We start from the raw sequence: 21,129 nt of genomic DNA on the forward strand, positions 1-21,129 counted from the left end.
TAATTCAAAATTCACTGACCTATTTACTCCTGCATCTGCCACAGCCCCTGGACAGCCCAACAGGAAATGCACCAGGAAAAAGTAATCACTGGAGATTATCCTGTGTATGAGAGAGAAAAAAAGTCTGCAGCTAGCCTTCCCAGGCTCAACAATTTCCTCTAACTCATAAAAAGCAGAATGCAACTGCTGTCCTTTGGACCAGCACCGTGGGGCAGCCCCTTCCCCTGCAGACAGGACAGAGAATTCCCCAACACTCCAGGCATGGAGAGCCCACCAGGCTCCCCTGGCCTCACACCTGCCTGGTGCTCCCCACGAGCCAGGGATTTTCCCTCCCATTTGGGATTTTCCCTCCCATTTGGGATTTTTCCTCCCATTTGGGATTTTCCCTCCCATTTGGGATTTTTCCTCCCATTTGGGATTTTTCCCTCCTGGGATTCATTTCCACCTGGCTGCAGGCACAGCCCCAGGGTTTGATGTGCTGTTTTTCATCCTGGGGCCGCCCAAGCTGCTGTTTGTATTTCACCCACTGGTGCAGCATCAAAAAACCACACAGAAGCAAAATTCTCACATTTCTCAGTGGGGAATTGTTTAAATTACTCCTTGCACCACCACAAAATTTTTTCACCACTGTTTCATCCCCATTATTACCATGAATAATGAAAGATTTACAAAAAGGTGTCTTTATATGCATCCATGAAGTAAAAGTCAATCATCATCTATTTCACATCCAGAACAGATCCCTGTGAAAAATGCACAAAATGTGTCATTAGATCAGTGGCCAAAGGCTCAAATATCCAGAATATCCAGGAATATCCAGATTATCATTAGCACTCTATTATTATTATTTTCCTTTTTTGTTCCTCAGGAACAGCAGTTTCCAATTGCGAATTTCTCATCAGGTGGATCACCTGACCACTGTTTAAAGTCAAATTCACTGTTTAAAAGACATGGATCCTATTCTTTAAGTGTTTACTACTGTTTTTATGGAAGCTGTCATGTTAAGAACAATGGAGCATGTAATGGCATGAGGAGATTTGGGTTTTTTCCCTGGGGATTGCAGGAAAAGGCTGATCAAATTTCAGTGTTTCTTAGAAGTTGTTCTGCCTTGACAGGCTCCAGCAGGGGATGCACTGAATTTCAGCTGTGGTGACTGCATGGCAGTGACACCAAGTCAGGTATGGCCATCCCAAGTGCATCCTGTGTGGAAATGCAGTAAAGTGGATTTGCAGCTCTGTGGCAAATCCAGCTCCAATACTGCTTCCAAGTCCTGCTACGACAGCTGTACATTTGAATGCATCCACTTACCTGCATGAATTATTCACACAGGATAATGGTTTTGAGCCAGTAAAATGACAAGAGTGTTTTAAGTCAGGAAACAAGATAAAGTCGCAGCGTAGCCTCCTCAGGCATCTCCACCAGGAACCACATTTCTCACATTTCTCAGTGGGGAATTGTTTAAATTACTCCTTGCACCACCACAAAATTTTTTCACCACTGTTTCATCCCCATTATTACCATGAATAATGAAAGATTTACAAAAAGGTGTCTTTATGTGCATCCATGAAGTAAAAGTCAATCATCATCTATTTCACATCCAGAACTGGGGGCACCAAAAAATGAATGTCAAAGCTCTGATACCTTGGAGTGTCCAGTTTGGGATGCCTTATATTTGATTATTTTTTCCCCCAGAATATTAAATAGCACAGAAGTTTCTATATTAAAACACAGCCCTCCTGTTTTCACCTCCATTCTGGACATCAGCAAACAGAGTTCAGCTGATTACTCAATCTGGACACTCAGACATAGCTCAGCTCTAAAAATCCTGATTTCCCCCAGTGTCACAAATTATGACCTCCAGCAGGGGCAAATTCATTTTTCCCAGGAGCATTCATCTCTTCAAGTCCAATCTTTTTATTCCTGCAGCTCCTGATTGCTAAGAGATGACACTGCATGTTAAACCAATCTTTGTATGTCTCAGTAAGCTTTAGCCACTGGACAAAAAGGTTAAACATCTGCAGCTGGAATGTGCTTTGTAGCTGGAGAGGTAAAAACAGATGCCTTGCCAGAACATTCCTGAACTTCTGGCAGGCAAAGAAATGTTCTGTGACTTGTGTGGGACAGCCTGCACCGTGCATTTCCATTGCTTGGGATCCCTGATCCATTGACTGGGAAGATTAAAATAAAATATAAATAAATAAAAGATCTGCTGCCTGATCTGTTTAGCTGCTGTGCTCATTACACCATTTTGGAAAAACTCAAAGTTGTTCAATGATCATTTTTATTAGAGATGTAATAATTGTGGCATCGAGTTTAGTGCAAAAAAGTGACAGAAAATACAAGAAAATTATGTTATGAGGAGGAAAACAAACAAAGGAAACAAGCAAACCAAAAAATGTAGTTCTGTGGCGTCCAAATTACAGAGGGGTGCACTTCCCACATCTTGTGGTTGATGATGAGGACCTGTGTCTGAAGGAAATGGGATTTTTCTGACATCTCTCCCCTGGTCAGGTTCTGTTACCCAGCTCTGAGTGCATGGAAAGAAACTTGCAGGGTTATAATTTATACATTTCTTACAACTTAGAGGAACTTCGTTTTGCTCAACGTTCCTTGGTTAACCTGGTGGAATTGGCCAATCTGTGGCCAAGGGCTGAGGCTTGCCCAAGCCTCCTGTGGCCGGGAGATGAAAGCAGAGCTGACAAATGGCTCTGTGTGAATTCCTGCCCCCATTTCCCCCCGCTGGACACCACCCATCCATTTCTCTCTAGCAACTAATTTAATGCTTTTTAATATGTTACAGCCTCTTTTCGGTCCAAACCTTTCTATTTTGGGACTTCCAATTCCAATTTGCCTAATAGCTTTGCATAATAGTCCCTTGCTCCCAATAAATTCCTCATTTCAACTTTAATTGGTTTGTTCATGGAGAATCACAATTTACACGAGGTGAAGAGATCTATCACTAGCAGCTACTGAATATAAGTAATATTTGATTAAACAAAATGAGATAGTAATTTGCTTTTTTTCCCCTAGTATTTGTTAACGATATTGCCAATTTCTACTGGCAGAGTATAAAGTATATTTACACCATAATCAATTAAATGTATTTGGAATAGATATTAAATAACACTGTGGGTTCAGTGTCCTTTTAAATTTACATTTTATCATTTTAAACATTGTAAAATGTCAGCCAATTGTTCTCCAGTGCAAAGTGATCAAAACTGAAGACACAGACTGGTTTTATGAGTGGTGATGTAAGCAACAAGTGGGAACACAAAAAAATTAAATCATTTGAAGAGCTGCAATGCTGAAGTATAAATCACCCCCAGTCATTTGAAAGTCTCAGTCCAGAAATAAAGAATTATCTCGTTTTACTCAGCAGAGCTGAGCTCAGCCTGAAGAGCCTGGAAATGGCAAAAGCACAGGACAGCTCTGAAGGAGTTCAGTAGAGGGAGGGGAGCTGGAGCTTGGGTGATACTGAAAAATTTCCTGGAAATATTTTTGTGAAAGAAATGGATCCTCTAACCCAGCATGAAAATACCTCAACTTGAAACACTCATGATTGGAAGAAAATATTTTAAATGTAACTTTGATTGCCCCAGGAAGCTTCCTAAAGACAAGGGAAAAGGTTTGTTTTTGGTTTTTTTGTTGTTTTTTTTTTAATCATCACTGTTTCAAAGCAAGTACAGTTCCTTCTAACTCATAATTTCAAACACTTTGGTCCTGAAATGACAATGAAGGATTCCATTAAATGAGAATATATCAAACAGATATATACATAGAAATCATATTAGCTTGTGGTACTGACTGTTATTAATTACTGGAATATGCAGAATATTTGAATAAGAAATTCTTGAGCTTCTTTGATGTTGTTTTTCTATCAAGGCCAGAATAATGCCTACACAAAACACAGATTTATGAGTTAAATACATTTAGGAAAAACATAACTTCGGCATATTAATTTGATTTTTTTTTTTGCTTATTTTTCTAGTTTAGCTTGATAATTGGTTGGGTTTTGTTTGTCCTGTAATAAAATACACTAGGAGAGGGAGCTGTATTTAGGCTAAGTCTGAATTTAAGCTGATGAAGTACATGTGACACATTTTTTGGCACCACAGGGGGATTTGGGAGCACTGAATTAGGATGGCACATTTTTGGGATGCACCAGTGGCCTGGGCTGGGCTCTGGGGAAAGAAAAGGCCAAGGACAGCGAAGGCTGTGACAAATAACACCCAGAACAAAGCATAGCCAACAAGCTATGAAAAAATAGATTAATGTGATGAGTAGATTTAGATGGGATATTGGGGAGGAATTCTTCCTTGAGAGGGTGGGCATAGGCTGGGATGGAATCCCCAGAGCAGCTGGGAATCCCTGGCAGTGCCCAAGGGCAGGATGGGCAGGTCTTGGAGCAGCCTGGGACAGTGGAAGGTGTCCCTGCCATGGCAGGGCTGGCACTGGGTGATCTTTAAGATCCAAGCCCAATCACCCTGAGATTCCACGAACACCTGAGGGGCTTGGCTACAAGAGGCTCTTTGGGGCTTTGCCTTCCCGGTGCCCCCGAGCCCCACACGGTCCCGGCGGTGCCACTGGGGCACGCGCTGTGTGTCACCACAGCTACCACAACCCGGGTGTCAGCCCCTCTGTCACAGCCCCGGTGTCACCACAGCTACCACAGCCCCGGTGTCACCCGCTCTGTCACAGCCCCGGTGTCATCACAGCTACCACAGCCCCGGTGTCACAACCCCGCTACCACAACCCGCGTGTCACCCCCTCTGTCACAGCCCCTCTGTCACAGCCTGGTGTCACAACCGCTCTGTCACAGCCCCTGTGTTACCCCCTCTGTCACAGCCTCGCTCATCACCGCATGAGTCCTGTTCCCGAGGCGGCCCCACACCGGGGGATGCGGGAATGAGGGGATGCGGGGATGAAGGGCTGAGGGGGATGAAGGACTGGGGGGCTGAGGGGGATGCGGCGCGGAGGGGGATGCAGGAATGCAGGGATGCGGGGCTGAAGCCGGAGCGTGGAGGGGCGGGCGGGAAGCGCGGCCCGCTGCGGACGGACGCGGCGGGCACCCAATGCGCTCCGGAGGGAGGGCAGAGCCCCGCGGCCCGACCCAATGAGGCCGCGCCCGGAGCGGGACTTCCTTCGGGGATCCCGCGGCGGGGGAGCCGCGGCCGAGCGGGGACACGTCAGTGCGGGGCCGGGAGCTGCCTTTGTTCCCCGCAGCCCCCCATCCCGGCCGCAGGGATCCGCACACGGCCGCAGGGACGCGGAGCATCCCCGGCATGAGCCCCGCCGCTGCCCGCGCCGCAGAGACCGCCCCGGGCGCCGCGGCCGTGCCCGGGGGCTGAAACGCTGGGCCGGCCCCGCCTCCGCCGTCCCTCCTTCCCTTCCTCCTTCTCCTCCTCCTCCTCCTGCTCCTGCTCCTCCCGGGGCCTCCGATGCCGCCGCCTCCCGCCCGCTGCTGAGCCGTGACGGGCGGGGGCCCTCGGGACCCCGCCGGGGACATGGGCAACGGGATGTGCTCCCGGAAACAGAAGCGGATTTTCCAGACGCTGCTGCTGCTGACCGTGGTGTTCGGGTTCCTGTACGGGGCGATGCTCTACTACGAGCTGCAGGGCCAGCTGAGGAAGGCTGAGGCCACGGCGCTCAAGTACCAGCAGCATCAGGAGTCGCTCTCGGCTCAGTTACAAGGTACTCCCTCGGCAGGAGCCTCTGCTGCCCTTCCCCGAGGCTTGCAGAACACCCTCCTCTTCCTCCTCCTCCTCCTCCTCTGGCTGTCGAGCCTCTCTCAAAGTTTTGCTCCTTCTCCCCCTTCTTCTCCTCCAGCCTGTGGGGTTGTAGTGTCTCCCTAGGTGAGGTGTTGTGGATTCCTGCAGAGCTCTCATGCCCTCTCCCCCCGCACATCCCGTAGTGACTCTTATTTATTTATTCCCAAAGGACTGCACATCACTTGGGATTCCTGGCGCAAAAGGGAAAGGCAGGCGTGCAGTGCAGACTCTGTCCAGTCTGGGATTTTTGTGGGCTTCCCCCACAAAAACTCCCTTGTTTTGCAGGGTTTTATGTTGAGCATCCATCTACAGCTCCTGGGCAGCATAAACCGTAAATGGCTCCAGGATGGAGGAGAGGAGTATTCTAATAAAGTGGTTTTAAAGGGTGATTTAAAAGTAAAGTTCAAGTAAGTTACGTGGGTAAGGCTGTTCTATTACTTTTGGAATAACTTTGAATTTATTGGCTTAAAGGTGCCACATAAATACAGATCCTTGTGTATCTTGGTTTAAGGATGCAGCAGATATGGGTGTCCTGTAGTTGAAGATGAAAAGTTGTCCCTGTCTGACATCTGCATGCCGAGATACCAGAAGCAAAGCAGCAGGGACGTACCTGAAACATCAATGGTCTGGGAAAGGAAAGACCTCAGCACCTCTCTAATTGTCAAGTGCAAGGTTGTCAGGTCAGCACAAAGCCCAGAGCCAACTTTCAAGTTTTCTCTCTCAAAATAGCATGAAAGAAGAATCAGAGGATCTGCTGTAGCAGCACTAAACTTCAGGGTGATCCTCAACCATCTTTTCCCTGTGGGAGCATCCATCAAAGCATGCCTGGCAGCACACAGTTTGTGTGCAGAGAGCACAGAGTTGGGTTTATGCTGTTAGATTCTCACAGTGATTGCTTCCTTCAAGGTGTTCAGTCACCAGCTGACACCACCCTCACTTAGTATTTCAATTCCAGGTAATACCAGGGAGCTCTTTGCCAGAAACCTTCACTTTAGTCACAGAAAAGGTGTGAAGGTTTGCCTGGGCAGATGGCTGAAGGGCTATTCTTGCTAGGCTGTGCATTTGCCAACAGGGGACACAGGAACATCTTGTTCTCAAGCTAAAATTTGACAAATTGGCTTTTTTCTGTTGCTCCAGATGAATGTGCAGCACACTTTGTCCACACTGGGTAGATTCTCTGGGTCAGATATGTGAGGTCTGGACTGTTGATTTGAGCTTTCCATGCTTGAAACATGATTTTGGGTAGCCACCATCTATCCAAGTGTGTCCATGGGAGCTGCATTTTCTGTAATTCTCTTGCTTGTTTCAGTGTATCAATGGGAAATGTGAGCTATGGACCAGATCTGGTAACATTAATAGATTTGATGATCCATGCAATAAACTCACATGGTTCTGGGATCCATGCCAGTGTATCAAGCCCATTAAGCAGGAGAATTTGTCTGTGCCAAGTATGGTAGCAGTAAACCCTGTTTAAAAAAAATAATCACTGGCAATTAAGTTGCAGAATACAAGGGAAAATAAAATGTAACAATAAAAAATGGTTCTTTAAGTTTTCTTGTGTTCTGAAGGGGCTGTTAGACCACTAAGAGGTTTTAAGAGAGGGTGAGAGTCCAGAGAAATACTAAATGCAGCAGCAGCCCCTAGCTGCCTAATTTCCCACTAAAGTAAAGGGAAGTTATATTCCTAAGGACTCTAGAGATTCTGGGAAATAAACTTTTTCTTCCTTGTCTTTCTGTAATGGCCTCCCCTGCACAATCACCTGGATTTTTGCAGCAGGAATTTGTTAGTGAGGAGAACACAGAGAATTCAGAGCCTGTGCCCAGCTCACCTGGAGAGACATAGGCTGATCTGTGATATCCACCCCCAAACTCCTTCCTGAACCTGTCCTGTTTAACTCTTTGTTATGGAGCAAGGGGAGGGAAGAGACTTGGAAACAACATAAAATGCTGACAGCAATTCCAGTTTGCAGGTGCAGTATGTGACTGCACTTTGAACTTTTGATTTTAAACAACCTAGCCTTTAAATCAACAATGTTCCTGTTGCCAAATTAAAAAAAAAACCAAAAAAGAAACAATAAAACAAACAACAAAACAAACAGAAAAAACCCTCTATCAGGGTGAATCTGAGCTACATCTCCTGGCTGTCCAAAGATTATTCTTTGAGTTTATTGCTTTGTGAGAACAATAAAATTAAAGTATTGGTAAAGTAGTGCAGCCTATCTTTTCCATGCAGCATAACCAGTTTCTCTATAGATCCTGGACTAGAGATAACTTTGAGGCCTGAAATATGCTGGAAGCACTCTGAAATATTTTAAAAATAAAGCAGTTGAAGGGCAAAGTTAAAGGAAAGGAGGGTTCTGCAGCCACAGGTGTTCACAGCTCTCCTGGGTGACTGGATAAGACTTTAAAGCTGAGCAGAAGAGGATTCCTTGGACTTCTGTTTCCTGAACAGCCATGTCATTAGGAGGCTTTTATAGGTTTCAATGTAAATACAGAAATAAAAAGGCAACTTGTACAAGGGCTGTTTTTGAGAGGGCTGAGGCTGTGTTGTGGCGGGCTGGCTGTGCCCCAGGAAGTCTGGCTGCAGTGAATCTGCTGGAGGGCAGTGAGGTGTCACCTGTTGTCTGACTCTGTGTAGGGTTTGTTGTGACTGCTGGAGCCCACAAAGGCAGCTCCTTTCCTGATTGCACTCAGAGGAGCTTGGGAGCTCCCCTGTTGGGATTTGTGAGTGAAACCTGAGTCCATTTGTGAAATGCCTGAGGTTCATGGGCACTCCTGAGTTTATGGGCACAGGGGCAGTTTAGGACCTGAATGCCTTTGGTGTGCCCAAAATCTGAATCAGGATCCTCAGCCCTAGCTCAGAGTGCAGCTCCCTTCAACTCCTGCTGTCCTCTCTACTCTTTTTCATGTTTTTATGGGGTTTTTTTTCAAAAATGTAAGTAATAACAACCTTCTTTTTGGTACTTGCCAGTTCTTTATGCCCGAATGAGCTGTTCTTTCTGTTTTTCCATGAAAAGCCAGCTGTCTTAGATTTTTATCTTTTTCATTGCCTTGTTTTGCTCAAACACAGCAACACCTGAAGGAGGCTCAGTCTCCTGGGAATATGTGGGAAAATAGCGAGGCAGAATGAACAGATCACTGGGAAATGGGGCAGGAGGAGTCTCAGAATCATTTAACACACACATCTGATCTGAAGAGAGCTGTGGGTTTGGGGGTTCTGCTCTCCCTGGTGTTCACAGCTTCAGCCACTCTGCTGGGAAATGTTTGTGCCCCTTGGAATGAGCTCAGGGTACCAAGGGAAGGGTGGCAGACCTGGGAAATACAGTAACTGGGTTAGTGAGGCTGGGATCTTAAACTCACCCCCTTTAGAGGATCAGAGTGCAGAAGATTTTGTAGAAGAATATCAAACTTTGGTATTTTTCTCCAACAAAGTTCTGCTGGGCCTTGAGAAAGTAGGGCTGCTTTTATAATCCACAAAGGGAACACCAGGGGCAAAATTCAGAGATGACACAAAATTTTCTGACTGCTGAGAAAACCTGAAGTCATTGTTATCTATAAGGTCTTTCATAGAGGAGCTGATCTTCCCAGTAAGCTGATTATTTTAAAGTCTCATTCTCTGAGCACGATATACATTTGAAGCGTGGAGATAATCTTACTTAGTGCTTCTTAAAGTGATAAAAGCAAAACTTGATGCTTTTTGCTTCCTTTAAAACTGTGTCAGTGTAAGTATTGAACTATTGGCCATACAGGAACAGGCTTCAGTTGCTAGAACAGAACCACAGTGAGAGCTGCAGGATTGAAAATATCCACAGACATCTTTTTAGCCCTTGCAGCTTCTGTCTTCTCATCCTCTGGGTGTTAAGTAACCCCTTGTGTACTATTTTAATCTGTTTAATCTGCTTTAATCCCTAATCCTAATAACAGCCTACAGTTAGTGCCTCTTACTACCTTATTTTTTTCTGCCCTTCCTGTCAGCCTGATGGCTTTGTGCAATCTGTGTGCAGCCTGGGACTGTCCAGTGATCCTGGCAGCAGCCCAGCAGGGACTGGGCTTGAGAGCTTTCCCTGCTGTGGCCAAGGTGTGGATTTCCTCAGAGGTTTCTGAAGGCAGTGGCTGTAAAGCAAATGTGGATTGCTCTGTGCCTGCTGTGCCAGTTGTCCCAAGAGAAGCTCCCTGAGGGGTGACCTGCTGGGGGTTGGCACATCTGTGGTGGCTTTGTGATGTGGCATTGCACCATGCACTGCAGCCCTAGATCACAGCTCTGGGTCACTTTAATGGTTAATATTTATCATATCTGTGTGCAAGCTGCACAGATGCCAAAGCTGCTCTGACCTCACACAGTTCTGGGTGTGCTTCACTGTTACATCCCTTTCTTACAGTGCCTTAACTTGTACCTTGAGTAGGCAGGGCTGGGAAGAACCAGCACCACCTTTAATTTTTCACTTCTTTTTCAATGCATCAGACAAGTAGAGCTGCATCTGCTGCAGCTCCTGTGTGTTTGGCTGCTCTTCCTAATCACAGAATCCTGAATTCCTGTCATTCCTGTGACTTCAGGCTGCACATAGCACTGCAGCACTTTGACAGTGTTTTCCTGCTGCCTGGGAGATCCTGGCACTGTAAGAGGAGAGGCTGGTCCTGTGTGTTCTTCCTCTGAAATGGCAAGTGCAGCATCCCAAATTCTGCTGCCTGGCTGCCTGAAATGGAAAGTTTTGCTTTGTAACCTCCTCTGAGCACCTGGCTCTATTTTTTTACCTCCATTCACTTTTTTTTTTACTTCCTGAAATGGAAAGCTTTGGGTTGTTGGATCCTCTGAGCACCTGGGTCTATTTTTTTTACCTCCATTCACATTTTCAATTGTTATTTCATATTCTACATACTTTAAAAATCATTAAATACTTGAAATTGTATTGAATTTGAGTATGGAAGAGGTATATGGTGTAATGTGTATTTGTATATATATGTGCATTATATTATATGCATATATATATATAAATATACATGCATATAAGATAATGCATATATATGCGTTATAATTATATATATGCAATTATATTATATTTTATTATATTACATTATATTACATTATATTATATTATATTTATAATATATATTTATTTTTGGGTTGTCTGGAATTATCCAGCTCTTACTCATAACCCAAGTACAGAAAAGGTGCTGGAGCTTTGTTCAGATAATTAACTTAGAGAAGTTTGTTTCCAGGTCCATAGCAGAATTTCCATGTCCAGCAGCTGAATTCTAGCTTGAAAGGTAAATTGAGCACGTGCCCATATTTATGTGTAATCCATGCCCAAGTGCTCTTTCCTTGTGGAAGCACCAATTCCAGGATAAATCCTGGGTAACCAGAGCTGCAGCATTCCCTGTGCACCCCAGCTGGAGCCTGGCTGAGGGGCACAGGGCAGGAATTTTGAGCAGAATGAGCTCATGGGATGGGTTTGGTCCCTGGGCTTTGGTGCTCCCCCTCCCCACTTTGACACAAGGCCTTCATCACACAATGTGGTGCAAAATATCAAATATTTGTTACTGCTGATGGTTTAAGCCTCCTGAAGCTTGTCAGTGGTGGAGCTGAGTGGACACTTCAGGAGGGAGGCAGGATGGCTTGATGGCGGTGAGTTTGCATTCTGGCTTCTTGGACACTCATATTCCTGCCTGACTAAATTCCTGAGCCTTAAAAATGATGTTCCAAGTACATTCATTGTCTCACTGGGCTGGCTGTTGGCTTGTCAGCCTCTGAGTTTGGGTGGAGCAATTTATGAGTAAGGTTTCCACCCTCTCAGGGATGTGAGTGCCCATTACAGCATCTCTGGTGTGCTGCTCAGGATATTGCCAGCAATTTGTGGCCAACAGAGTTCACTTTGCTCCTTTTGGAATGGGATCCTTGCAGGGAAAAAGTCATTTAATCCACCCTGCTGAAAGTCAGGTGCTGCTTTGAGGTTTGATGGTAATGAAAGCTAAATAAATCAGATTACTGGAAAAAATGAGCTCTACAGAACGAGTAACTAAAGCTGAATCCTTTGTTGGGTGATTTTCCTTGGGATTTTCAGGATTCAGGGGTGTGAATTTCTAGTCATGTCAGAGCCTGAGGTGAGCTCTTGAGGAGTTCAACCTGTTTGGATGCTGTCCTTGTTTAAGGAAGGGTCTTGTGAGCTGGATGCACTTCTGATCTTTTTTGTGTTACCCAAACCTCCTGAGATTTTTCCACTTTGCATTTTTAATTAATCAATAGAAGAAACTGCAATTGTTCCACATTGTCCTCTGCATTTCCCCTTCCCCTAAAGTACCTGAAATGAGCTGCTATCTTATTTTCCTGAGGTGACTCAGAGCCCAGAGTTTGGCAGTCATTTCCAGGGCTTAATTACAGATGAGAGAGAGGGCAGAGCAAGGAGCCTGCTCCTGTCCACACCACCACACTCAGCTCAGCCATTTTCTGTCAAAACATGAATCACAAACTCTTGATTTCTGGGTGCAGTTTGTGCATCTATAGTTTGGGCTTTTTTCTCCAAGCTGTATTTTTTACTAATTCCTGAATATAGATATTTATGTATATCCTGACACCATGTGGATACAATCACTAACCCTTCATAAAATTGAAAAAAGTGTAAAAGACTTTCTGAGAGAAAGAACAGGCTCTTGTTTCCTGGAGCTGAGGGTTGAGCAGACCCAGAGATTCAGAGGTGATGTGAGAAGAAAACTGATGTCCCTGCAGCTTTTATCAATGTTTATGTGATTTTCTGCTAATTTTAGTCTAAAATCACTAAAATCACAGGTTTAATTTGAACTATTTGCATTTATCATCACTCCAAAAAACCCCAAATCCTTTGTCATCTACTGTTATATAGAAAAACAGCAATGCTGATCCCACCCGTGGTACCAGGGGTTGGAAGAAACCTTTTGTGGAGTGCACTGGAAATCATTTCTGGAAACATGATCTCCTTCCTGATAAAAGTCAGGTCTGAAGCCTATCTGTGAGGGATTAAATATTTAATCACATTTAATACTCCTTCTCCAACTTATTTTTAGCAGCAGCTATTACAGTTTACTGTTTAAACACAAGAAATCCTTCCTTCTGTCCCAATTCACCTTACATCTGTTGTTTCCTAGAGGTGTTATTGACTACTAAGAAAGGCAGTGTGTGAGGCAGCCTGCAGTAAATGGTTCTATTAAATGTAGATGTTTGCTCCAGTTTAAAAATTCATTTTCCTGTCACCCTTACAATCAAATAGAGGCCACAATGATCTCTTAGAAGTACAAGTGTGTGGGATGCATTAATGTGCCAGATTCTCCAGCATTTCCCATTTTTCAGAACTGCAGGGAAGGCAAAACTAGAATTGCTTACTGGAACTTTTTAGTTGGAACTTCTTCCTGGAATACTGAGTAAATCAGAGGAACAGGTTTATTTTAATTGATAACTCATTTTTATGCAGGATCTCTGAAAGCACATGTTCTGCTTTCTCTTAAAAAATCCCCTAAATGTAAAGATCCAGATATTATATACAAACTTTTCAAATTATTACTACTCTGAACAAAACAAATGCTCAGGGAATTCAGTCAAAGCAGGGGTCATTTTTAAAAGCACAATTGGCAGTGTGTGGTGTGGTTTTCCATGAGGAATTTGACATGACTGGTTGTAATTAGACAGAACCATTGCTTGATCATGTGAGTAAATTGCAAAGTGTAGGAGTTTGCTTGGAAGTCAGGGTAATTCTCACAGTCCACACAGTGCCAGCTGTGGTTTGCAGAGAGCAAAATGAGAGCAATCCATCCCTGCCTGGATGTTCCACAGTGCAGCCTCACACACAATCAGTTTCACCTTCCCTTGGTCTCCATTTCTGTCCTTCTTTGTGGAAATTCAAACCAGAAAGCTTCAAGGACATGAATGACTAAATTTATATATTATGTTGTTTATATATTGTAGTGGTTACATATTATGTTTAGATAATATATTGTTCAATATATTGTAAATATTGGGGCTTGGAGCAGCCTGGTCTGGTGGAAATAAAGGTGTCCCTGCCCATGGCAGGGGGGTGGAACAAGCTGAGCTTTAATGTCCCTTCCAAGCCATTTATTCCAATTCTATGATAAATAAATGTTGTTTTTTTGTAGCGTTGCTTTCTTGCTCTGTACTTAAAACAGAGATTTCCTTGTCTTTATTGTGGAAATACTTCAATTTTTCCCAAGATATTTGCAGTGTCACTGGAATATCCATTTATTGCTAAACCCTCAGTTGAGTCTGTGAAAGGGATGCACTGTGGTACTGAGGCCAGCCTGGCTTGTACTGTGGTGGGGAATCCTGCTGCTGCAGCTTGATAAGCTGTTCCTGATAAGATTATCACTAGTGAAATCAGTGGATCTTGTTGGAAAGCAGATTCACTGATTGAAATACAGGGCTGGAAGCTTGGGGAGCAGGTCTTGTTGCATTAATAATATCTCCTACCAGCATTAAATGTGTCAGAGTTGTCATGAAATGTCATCTGAGGTCAAAATTGTAATTATTGTCATTGGATTAGAGAATTTATCCTACACCCCACATTGAAGGGGTTCCTCTTTGACTCGTGGAAATGCTTTACTCTCAGCAGAAAGGCTTTTTCCATGGTTTACATTTTAAATGTTCTATTTGTAGGGACAAGAATGGGGAATTCACTGTTTTTATAGCAAGTCTGTGTTCTGCAGACCTTCCCAGCGTCACCAGAGAGGTGCCAGGGTGGTTTGCCCCATGCTGCTGGCTCCGTTCAACCCTGCCACAGTGTGAGGGAAAACAACACTGAGTGTTGCCAAGACTACTGAAATCTGCTGGTTTGAAGTGAAAGCTACTACTGTAAGCTCAGAGAGAGATTTCAGAATTGTGTAACAAGCACTCGTGTTGAAATTAGTTACATTTCTTGTATCATGTATACTTAAATCCCAGTGTAATCTTAATTTTCCAGGGAGCTGTGGCGTTTTAGACTCTGGAGAATCCTTCTGACAGACCAATTGATTAAAGTAACACAGTCACAAAATTGCTGATAATGTAAACAAGGAAATTCTTTCTTTTAAATGTACAGCAATGGCTTATTTTGCTTACTAACAGCCTTATTGCTTAGAGGGGCAGAGCAAAGATAAGAGAAGGAACGTTGGCTGTTAAATAATCTCAATTTCATCACCTCCCTGCCTGCTGTGTTGTAATTAACGCTCAGCCCTGGTGGAAGTGGTGCAATCTGGGCATTCCACACCTCCCTGCTCCCTCACTTCCTTCTCTTTATGGGGAAAACCTTGAGGAATTGATTTTATTGGGGTGTTCTCCAGGAGTTTCAGTGTTTCCTTATTGAAGGTGAAAGGTCCTTTATTGACCTGTGAGGTTAACAGTTGAGTTTGTGGGTCTTTGTTCATTATTGTAGGTTACGTTCTGTAGGTAATTTCAAGAATTAAGCTTACACCTGCAGTAATTCCAGTTTTGGGATACTGCCTATTAGCCATTAAATGACAACATTTCCCCCCCCTTTTTTACCATTCTATTAAATATAACATAGAAATAAAGTTCAATTATTTTTGTAAAGATCAGTGCAAAATTAAAAGCTTACCCTAGGAAAAATGATTTGTGCATCCCAGCAGTGGGATTTTGTCAGATTCCTTATATAGGTTCCACTTTTCTATAAAACCTGTTTTTCAGTGTATTTATTTCTTTCAGATTCTTGCTCAGACATCTTTTATCCAGGCTGGCTGTGAAGAAGGAGAAAATCCTTCTGTAGTAACAAGCCCCTTAGATAAAGACTAGGAAATCTCTGTTTTAATTTAAATTCCCTAACTGGTGGAAATAATTCAAATTTATAGGAGATTAACTCCAGTATGTATTTAAAAGTCTGAGCAAGTGAGGAAAGATGGGAGCTGTACTTTGTTAATAATTATTTTTACTCAGCACTTTCAGTGCATTGCACCTGATGGACTTTTATCAGAGGGGAACGTGCTGGGCCAATCAGTAACTGAACTCAGAGGGCAGAGGTGAGGGAGGAGGTTTTTCCTTGTCCTTTTTAGTCACCTGAGGGGTTGTTTTAGCACTTCTCCAGCTTTGGGCCAGTGTTTCAAGGATTGCTGTTCAGCAGGTAGAGGAGAGGCTGCTCTGCCTGTGTTCAGACCCTGCAGGTGCAGGGTGAAGCCCAGCTCAGCAGGGATGCTCTGAGAGGTCCCCAAACCCCAAATGCTGCTTTCTCTGCCCCTGTGGTGGCTTTGCTGTGCAGGGTCCCCCCCACAGACACACTTGTTAAAGCAGCAGCAGGAGCTGGGGAAGGTGCACTTGCAGATGGAGAAGTGGAATGGAAAATGTTCCCTCCAAATCCATTTGTGGTTTCGTGTGTCTGCCAAAATCCCTGTTCCACCCTGATTGCATGGGAGGGGAAGCCCATTATGGATTTTCATTGCTCTCCTGAGCTGCTCTGCTGCCACTGTTCCTTTTGCACAATAATTCAGCATTCACCACCTTCAGGGCTGAAATAAAACCATCACTGCAGTGCTCTGTAGTGCTTTTTTTTTTCCTTTCTTCAAGCCTTCTGGTAACTTTTTGAATATTCATTCCTGCTTGTTCCCTTCCAGAGGGTGTTGATACATTGGCTCATCCTGACTGATGCCCTTGACTTTAGAAGATAAATAGCAAAGTGGAGATAGGTGCCAGGGATTGATTAGCAATCCAGCTTCAGAGCTAAAACATAAACACTTAGAGATAAGGCTGCAGAATGCACCTTGGTGGAATTAAGAACTTGTTTTAAGGTGCAAGAGGAGTTTTCTGTAACTGCTGATACAAATCTTTATTTGATGCTTCTTGTTGAAGGCTTGTATTCATCAATGGTTTATTCTCAGACAATGAGTTTCCTGGTTTTGATGGAAAAATCACTCATTGTTTTATTACAAATTAATAGCTCATTAAAAGAATGCAAACTGTAATTTGGGCAGTGAAAGATACTTGTGTTAAACTGAGCTTAAACATGTATAATCGTAATTTCCAGGTGTTTTAATTGATATCTTTGCTGCAAACTTGGCTGTTTCAGATAATGAGAGGTGAGGAAGGGTAAATAGGGAGTGATGTGCCACATCCCAAACTCCATGTCCGGAGCAAAATGGGGAGCCATTTCCCAAGTGGGGAACTTTGTGCCAGAGGACATTGGATGTCCTAAACACACCTGGCTACAACAAACAAAGCCATAAATGTAAACCCCATTTTGGGATGGTGTCTGCAAAGCAAGCACAGCTTGGACAGTCCTTGGGAGTCATTTTTTCTGGGGAGGCAGTGCAGAGGAATGCTGCATTCCCAGTTTTGGGAAGAATTTAGGGTGGCTCCCAGGTTGCCCATAGCTCAGCTGCTGAACCCCAGGAGCTGTCCTGCCCCTGGACATCTCCCTTCCCTCCTTGTGACACTCTGTGTGCTGCCAGGAATTCCTCTGGCAGCAGAGCTGCCCTGTCCTATTTCCTTGTCTGTGTGCAAACAAGGCAGGGGAGGATGGAAACGTGGAAAATGTCCCTGCATTCCTGAGAAGCAAAGAGCCTTTGGAAGCTCCACCACAGCTGGCTGCCTCCACAAACAAATCCCTCACCTGGTTATCACATTCTGTGTTAGCCATGCAAATAACCCAGGATTTGGGATCGATAAAGGGAGCAAAAAGGGAAAAAGTTACTGTCACAAGGGTTACAAACAGCCCTTTATCCCATGACCTCATTCCACTTGTATTTTCCTGGTGCATTCTGTGCCAACACTCCCCTGGGCGTGTTGGGGTGAATGGTGAGGTTTGTGTGTGTTAGTTTTGAAATGAATTGTGAACAAAATTTCTCTTTTCAGTTGTGTATGAGCACCGGTCAAGATTAGAAAAGTCACTGCAAAAGGAAAGGCTGGAACATAAGAAAGCAAAGGAAGGTAAAAATGTACTTTTCACTTAGATATTTAACTTGGTTATAGTAGAAAGTAATTTCAAATGGTTTTTCTTCAATTTTAAATCAGTTGGGTAATATATAAGCAATGTATTATGACCCACTTGGCAGAGCTGTGTTGTTCTTCTTTATTTAATCTTTTTTAATCAGATCTATTTAAAAGCAATCATCTCTTTAATACTATTTACAGCTGACTGCAATATGAAGTAATAAACACAGAGAATGGGTTTGTATCCATGTACATAAAAGCCCAACATGTATGTGGGGTGTGGGCATGTGTAAATCCTGTCCTGGTATGCCAAAATTTCAAAACTTGTACCAAAACCTTGGGATCTTTTCCTGCATTCCATCAACTGGGAACTAAACTTGGAATCAGTGCTTTTAGATGTTTTTAGGGTGAGCACATACTTATTCACCTTTCCTGATTAAAACTAAATTCTAGGTGTGAGTGAGGCAAACACAAATTGCATTTCATACACCTCTGTGTGCCCTCTGTGGAAGTTCAGCAGGATTCAATCCTCTGAGTTTCCCCAGGCTTTAAATTCACTGCTATTCTCAGGGTAGAGCCTCTGTTCTTCCTAAAACTGAGGCCTCAGCTGCTAAATTAAAAATATTAAAATTATTAAATTAAAATGTTAGCAGAGCTGACAGGGAGTGAGCAGTGATTCTCACCGTGCAGGTCTTGTGGGTTTCTGGTGCCACCTAGTGTGGAATGCTCCCGCTGCTGCCCGAGGGGAGGCACCTTCTCAAACCCTGCACACAGACAGAGGTCAAGAAATAAATGAGGAAATGTTTTGTTATTTCCAAGAATACACAGTTAATAAATGCCCTTTTCCTTTTGAATGATTCTCTTGGGCCTCTGCTGAGAGAGTTCATGTGTCAGATTTAATCACCCCTCTGTAGATTTGAGCCTGAACTCTGCACCCCTCACTATGGTATGAAAACTTTAAGTGAAACTATTTTATGAAACTTTTTAAAGTTTCTGCATTTTGAGAATTTGCTCATTTTGTCAAATTCTCCATAGGTTGTTTTTCTTTTTTATTTTTTTTTAAATCCTTTGAAAATTGTTTGTGCATGAATATTCAGCTCTTGAAGAGAATTTATGTACTCAACAGTCGAGTTATTCAAGCCCAGATTCTCATCTTCCTGGCGTTTTTTTTTCATCATTACTTTCCCTTTTATGTTGCAGATTTTCTTGTTTATAAACTAGAAGCACAGGAAACACTAAATAAAGGAAGGGTAAGTCATCATGCCTAGAACAAGTTTTTAATAACTGATGCTATTTGAGTTGCAAGGAAAAGGAAATACTTTGCAATTATGACTGTTCAAAGGAAGAGATCTTGCAAAATACTAATTGAAAGAGCTCTCGCTCATCCCAGTTCTACTCTGCATTCATAAGTGCTCTCCAATTCCTAATTATTTGAGCTATAGTGGGAGATACTAATACCTCTCCAGAAAATTAATTTAGAAAATAATCCCCTGTTTATATTATGGTAGTTCAAACGTGATGTTGTTTTATTTAAGGGGAAAGGGGAATAAGAAGGTGTTAGAAATCTTTTTGTAGCTTAGCCCCCAGGGAAAATAACAGTGACAGCTTTCTAACACATGGGCTTTGAACTGGAAAGCATAAAGACATCAAGAAACTTTGTTTTATATACCAAGTGCCAGAAGGAAAGCTCTGTCTGGCAGAGGACCCAGAAACCTGTAAAGAACTCTTTATAAAGCAAGTAAATTAGGATTTTATGGCTATTTCATGTTGAAACTGGGGAGCAGTTTGGGAGCTGAGGAACAGGAGTTAAAATAGGTTGTTGCTGCAGTAGGTGCAGAGTGTGGGAGCTTGCTCTGCTCCAAACCAGGGGGGAGGGATGGATTTGTGTCCTGGGAGCTCCAAGATGGATTTGTGTCCTGGGGAGCTCCAAACCAAGGGAGAGATGGATTTGTGTCCTGGGGAGCTCCAAACCAGGGGAGAGATGGATTGATGTCCTGGGGAGCTCCAAGATGGATTTGTGTCCTGGGGAGCTCCAAATCCAGGGGGCAGATGGATTTGTGTCCTGGGGAGCTCCAGACCAGGGAAGGGATGGATTTGTGTCCTGGGGAGCTCCAAGATGGATTTGTGTCCTGGGGAGTTCCAAACCAAGGGAGAGATGGATTTGTCTCCTGGGGTGCTCCAGACCAGGGTGAAGATGGATTTGTGTCCTGGGGAGCTCCAAAACCAGAGGAGGGATGGATTTGTGTCCTGGGGAGCTCCAAAGCCATGGGAAGGATGGATTTGTGTCCTGGGGAGCTCCAAAGCCACGGGAAGGATGGATTTGTGTCCTGGGGAGCTCCAAACCAGGGGAGGGATGGATTTGTGTCCTGGGGAGCTCCAAAGCCATGGGAAGGATGGATTTGTGTCCTGGGGAGCTCCAAGATAGATTTGTGTCCTGGAGAGCTCCAAAGCCATGGGAAGGATGGATTTGTGTCCTGGGGAGTGCCTCCCTTGGCTGGTGACTCCCAAAGCCGTGTGTGCAGAGCTCAGGGGGTGTCAGGGGTTTCACAGGAGTGTTTTTGTTTTGCAGCAAGACTCCAACAGCAGATACAGCGCCCTGAGCGTGCAGCACCAGATGCTGAAGGTGGGTGACTGGGGCAGCAGAGCACCTTGCAGCTGGTTCTGCTGGGGGGACACAGCCTGCTGCCTTCTGGCACCACTGCACAGTGCCAGGGTAGGGACAGGGCCTTCCTCTGACAATTAAAATCTGGTTTCCTGCAGTTTTTCCTAGTCAGGCTTTCCAGTGGGTAAATCAATCTTATCAGATGCAATTACATGTAGGGAAGGCTGACTTATCAGCCCTTTTGAAGTTTGGCACAGGGATTTTCTGAGCCACATTCAGCAGCTCCCAGGGGGACAGTGCAGCTCTGGGGTGAGGTGACACAGCCCTGGGAGAGGAGCCTGCTCGTCACAGAGATCATTTTGTGTTTGGAGGGAGCTGCAATGTGCATGCTTTGAATAATAACCTTCCTGTTATGAATGCTTCCTATTCATCTGCACTTACTAAACAAATTGCCAAAGACAATATTAGCCAGATCTGCAGATACAGAGCTGTTCCAGTGTCCCAACTTGGTGTTTGCAGAGTCAACACGAAGAGCTGAAGAAACAGCACGCTGACCTTGAGGAAGATCACCGAAAGCAGGGAGAGGAGTTCAGCAGGACATTCAGTGATCACAAGGAGAGATACCTACAGCTGCAGCAGGAGAAGGAGCAGGAGATCTCCAAGCTGAAGGGTAAATTTAACCTGTGTCTGGCTGCCCACGTTAAATTGGGTGTTTGGCTTTGTGTGGTGTGAGAGAGACATTTTCTCTGTTCTCACTCACAGGTCGTTCGTGCATCTTCTGCCTCCTGACAAGTTCCATTTTATTGATGATTTTCTGAGGCCTCTCTCTGAAATCTGTTTGTATGTGCTCTGTGTTTCTGTCTGGGTCAC

At 44.1% G+C, this 21,129-nt stretch overlaps 1 protein-coding gene across 2 annotated transcripts in view; it reads left to right on the forward strand.

The window, feature by feature from the left end:
* The first annotated feature begins 5,122 nt into the window (after positions 1-5,122).
* Positions 5,123-21,129, forward strand: part of GOLIM4 (golgi integral membrane protein 4) — a 30,296-nt gene continuing 14,289 nt past the window's right edge. For both annotated transcript variants that reach the window (XM_005484748.4, XM_014265557.3), the window contains exons 1-5: positions 5,123-5,688; positions 17,580-17,654; positions 18,858-18,907; positions 20,227-20,280; positions 20,779-20,929. In XM_005484748.4, coding sequence (XP_005484805.2) covers positions 5,502-5,688; positions 17,580-17,654; positions 18,858-18,907; positions 20,227-20,280; positions 20,779-20,929 — 517 coding nt within the window. In that variant the 5' untranslated portion in view covers positions 5,123-5,501. The remainder of the gene's footprint in view (positions 5,689-17,579; positions 17,655-18,857; positions 18,908-20,226; positions 20,281-20,778; positions 20,930-21,129) is intronic.

Source organism: Zonotrichia albicollis, chromosome 9 (genome assembly GCF_047830755.1).
Source record: "Zonotrichia albicollis isolate bZonAlb1 chromosome 9, bZonAlb1.hap1, whole genome shotgun sequence".
Taxonomy (NCBI): domain Eukaryota; kingdom Metazoa; phylum Chordata; class Aves; order Passeriformes; family Passerellidae; genus Zonotrichia; species Zonotrichia albicollis.